The sequence below is a fragment of the Triticum aestivum genome, chromosome 3B (assembly GCF_018294505.1).
Source record: "Triticum aestivum cultivar Chinese Spring chromosome 3B, IWGSC CS RefSeq v2.1, whole genome shotgun sequence".
Taxonomy (NCBI): Eukaryota; Viridiplantae; Streptophyta; class Magnoliopsida; order Poales; family Poaceae; genus Triticum; species Triticum aestivum.
Window position 1 is genome coordinate 371,066,691 of NC_057801.1, and position 4,129 is coordinate 371,070,819.

The window sequence follows — 4,129 nt, forward strand, 5'->3', positions numbered from 1 at the left end:
CTCGCCATGGGAAGCACTAGAGGATGGACTCAGGAGCAAGGGGCGCTTGTGTGGTTGGCTCAGAAACGAGGGATTGGGTTGATGCAGTAAATCAACGCGAGCAACCCATGAATATAAAGGGGAAGAGACCGACGCTTTGACTTTTGACATAAAGTGGTTTGCTTCCCTATAAAGGTGCGGTTGCCAAGGTCAGGGATTAGGGCCACGTGCGACACGTCTGGGTCCACCTGGCTGGACCATTGGTATTCGAAGACTCCTTAGAGGGGGAACTCACCTATCGAGCCGAAGACTCCAGATTCGAAGTCCCATACGAATTGTCCTCGGCGTCGAAGACCCATTCAGGGGCTATTGATGGTGTCCTGGATAAGGGGGTGCTAACCTAGTCGACCCATGGTCCTCGGGCTGGCCTGACTAGCCCTCATTCGTGGTCAAGGTGGACTCTAGAAGCCGTAGCAGGAAGCATAATCAAGACTACCTCTCTCGAAGACTTGACGTATACTCCAAGATCTCTGCCGCCGCCTAGCTCCTAGTTTCCGACCTTGTAACCCTAGATACCCTCTCTGGCGTGTACATAAGCCATAGGGTTTAGCCCGTGGAGGGGACACTAACACAAAATCATTCAACTATCCCTGAAGTTAGATCACACATTACTATCTCGAGGTACATCATCTCTGCACTTGATACATCTTCATCAATGTAAACAAGAGCATGACGTAGGGTTTTATCTCCATCAAGAGGGCCTGGACCTGGGTAAACACCATCTCCTTCGTTCTTGTTACCCTCGATCAGAGATCCATAGCTCAGGACCCCTACCCCAAGGTCTGCTGGTTTTGACACCGACAAGCATCTATAGTCGGGGACCCCAAACCGGCCTCAAACGCTCCGGTGGACCGTCTGGTCATGAAATTTTGATCCAGATGGGCGCCTCAGGCGGGGCTCAAACGCCCAGGCTGACCAACACCCCTCATATTCAGCTCAAATATGGGGCGGATATGGAGGCATCCAGGCGCGCCTGGGTGCGTCTGCCACGCCGTACTAATGGCGGGATCCATGCGAGAATCGCACGGAAACCCGGCGGTCCAACAGACGTCTCCTCCAGTGGGGGTGTGAATGTCACGTGGCGCCGGTCCAGCTTACTGCCCGAGGCCAAATCCGACTATTTAAGCCTGCAAGCGTCCCCCAACCCTAGCCCATCCACCTCCTCTCTCTCCGCGCCCAGCCCGAGCCCATCCACCTCTTCTCTCCTGATCCCGCTCTCTTCCCGCGCTCTCCGGCTGCGCCATGGTCCGGAAGAAAATAACCATCTATGCCATGCTCAGCCGGAGCGCCGGTATGAGATCCAGCAGGAAATTTGGGCAAGGTGTGCCGACGCATCGCCTGCATCGCTGTTGGGCTGCCTCCGGGGTTGCCTGAGCCGGAGGAGGAGGAGGTGGAGGGAGAGGAGTAGCATCCGGCTCCGATGGAGGATGACTAGGAGGCGGAGCAGCCAGAGCAGGGGCTGGCGCCAGCTCCGGGCTTCAACATGGAGCAGGCGGAGGCGGAGTTCACCATCGCCTGAGCAGACGAGATGGCAGAGCAGTAGGCCATCCTAGAGTCCATCCAGGATGATGCCTATGTGGAGGCCAACCGGCGGTTCATCCGGCAGGAACGGGCGGCTACCGACGCCCTCTTCCACGAGCTCGAAGCGGAGATGGATGCGCAGGCCACCGCAGAGGAGCCGCAGGAGCCAGAGCTGCGGCTACCGCCCGTGTACCCCGTGCCGGGCACGGAGACAGTGGACATCTCCGACGAGGAGTAGCTAGTTGATGTACGTAGTATGTAAAGTTTTTTCGCATGTTTTTATATCAATTTAAGCTCGCAGACGTTTATGGGGTCGGATTTACCAAGTCCGGTTGTAGATGCTCTAATTGCACCGAACCTATATGATGCTAACTCATGCAGAAATGAAATAAACATACCAATAAATAAACATGAAGATTACAACTAACAATTTAAAATGCATACACATTGAATTTAGACATGAGAAAATCTTAGGCGGGTCGAATTTAGCAAGGCAGGAACAAATCTATCAAGTTTCTACTAAAACAGAACTCTAGAATCAGTCCGTCTGGTTAAGCATTGGGAAGCTGATAGGTCGCATTTTATTTAATCAAAACAGGGAATTGCAAGTCAATAAATCAATAAATAAAAAGTATATTTACCTTTTCTAGTGATTAAATACAGTTCAGAAGATAAGAGCATCTACAATCGGTATTAGCTAATATTGATCCCTAAAGCCCGCCGACGTTCTCAATTAGTGACCGAGCACGTCTATTTTGACCCTCCATTTATATATATGCTTGTAACTATATCCTTTACATTCTTCTTAAATTATCCGGTCAAATGCGTGTGATTAATAGAGATGGAGGAAAAAAGAGAAAAGAGAGAATAAAGTAAAAGAAAAAATGGTCCGGCTGGGCTGCATCAGGTTGTCGGAGACCGGACATCCCCATATTTGATGTAAATATGAAAAAATGGTCCGGAGGTTCGGTTGAGCCGCTTTTCTTTTACTTTTCTGTCCGGGCAAATTCCCGGATAGTCTGATTGTTGGACATTCGAGTGGTCCGTTTGTAGATGGTGCAAGACACCGGCCAGCCGCTGGCTCCGGTGCTCGTAAACAAGGCAAGTTGCTTTCTCGCAAGTCGGCAATTCCTGATGTCATGGAATTGCAATTGGGTTTTATTCCAAGACGGTTGACAAAACCATGCGACACCTCCGGTTTCATCGCATCCGGACACAATTTCCCAACAACCGAAACCGCTTCACTTTCTCCTCTCTCTGTTGTTTAATTGATCCTCCATTCCTCCTACCTGCCCCGGCGCCAACAAACCATCGCAAGGGAGGAACAGAACCCCATCTCCCCCTGCCGCTGCTTTTTGCTGCCATGGACGGCGGCTACCGCTCCAAGTCGTACGCCAGCGGCCGCATGCAGATCGAGCCCTATACAGGCGGCGCGCGGCCGGACTTCCGGTCCTTGTCCTACGGCGGCGGCGGGGCGTCGTACCAGTACCAGTACGAGTACGGCGCCGGAGTAGGGCAGGTGACGACGGTGGTGGAGGAGGAGGAGGTGAAGAGGAGCAAGTCTAAGCGGCGGTGGCTGGCGCTGGGTGACCCGGACATGGAGCGGAAGCGGCGGGTGGCGGCGTACAAGGCCTACGCCATGGAGGGCAAGGTGAAGGGATCCTTCCGCAAGAGCTTCAGATGGATCAAGGACCGCTACCTGCACCTCGTCTACGGCGTGTCCTAGCTACTAGCAGTAACGCAGGCAAGAAACAGCACAGAGCAGATCGATGGAGCTGCAGAAATCAAATTTCTCCTTTGTTGTTTATACTCTATTTGTTTGTGATGCTTGACCAAGGTCAGTAAAGATAGGTAAACATATTCCTCTGCTTTTTTCTTCTTCTTCATGATGTCAATGACTGTCGTGTCAGTTGTATGTATCTGAAAGAAGTTTTGCAGTTCAATTCTTCAACGAATCAATCGCCAAAGTGGGTGATTTGCATACGTGGATGCTGTTGATGCTTAGTTTTTCCTTATTTCTATTTTATGATTGACCAATATAAACATCAATAACTTCAAATTGGACTAAGTTTTAGATTTACATTAGCTGGTTCTAGGAGTTGTTGGTGTTTGGTTTTATGATTTACTCCTTCCGTCCGAAAATACTTGTCATCAAAATGGATACAATAGGATATATCCAGAACTAAAATACATCTAGATACATCTCATTTTATTCATTTTGGTGACAAGTATTTCCGGATGGAGGAAGTATTTTGTCAATTATTGTGTTCTTACGAACTGGTCAGATTAGCTTTCGTGCGCGGATTGATTTAAGCTGCGATTGCGTGGAAGGGTGAATGGAAACCTGTATTCTTAGAACCTACTTTTGACGAGGTCTCAGCCTCAAACCTAATCGAGCTTACGCGATATAGAAGACCAAATGACACGAAACTCATGTGTTCTTTTTATGGATTTCATTAACGCGAAATGAATCATCAAATTGTTAGAGCATCTTCAACTGGCATGCAACGCGCGGCACACAAAAAAGGCATTTACAGCGCCGTTTACATGAGTTTTTGCACGCCGCAAA

General features: G+C 49.8%; 1 protein-coding gene across 1 annotated transcript; it reads left to right on the forward strand.

The window, feature by feature from the left end:
- Positions 1-2,672: 2,672 nt before the first annotated feature.
- LOC123065403 (uncharacterized) lies at positions 2,673-3,543 on the forward strand. Its single transcript, XM_044488690.1, has one exon. The coding sequence runs from the start codon at positions 2,744-2,746 to the stop codon at positions 3,284-3,286; it is 543 nt and encodes a 180-aa protein (XP_044344625.1). The 5' UTR covers positions 2,673-2,743; the 3' UTR covers positions 3,287-3,543.
- The last annotated feature ends 586 nt before the right edge of the window (positions 3,544-4,129 follow it).

Bases quoted from the DNA above. Each gene is read 5' to 3' on its own strand.
- LOC123065403 (XM_044488690.1), top strand. From the start codon at position 2,744: ATGCGACACCTCCGGTTTCATCGCATCCGGACACAATTTCCCAACAAC.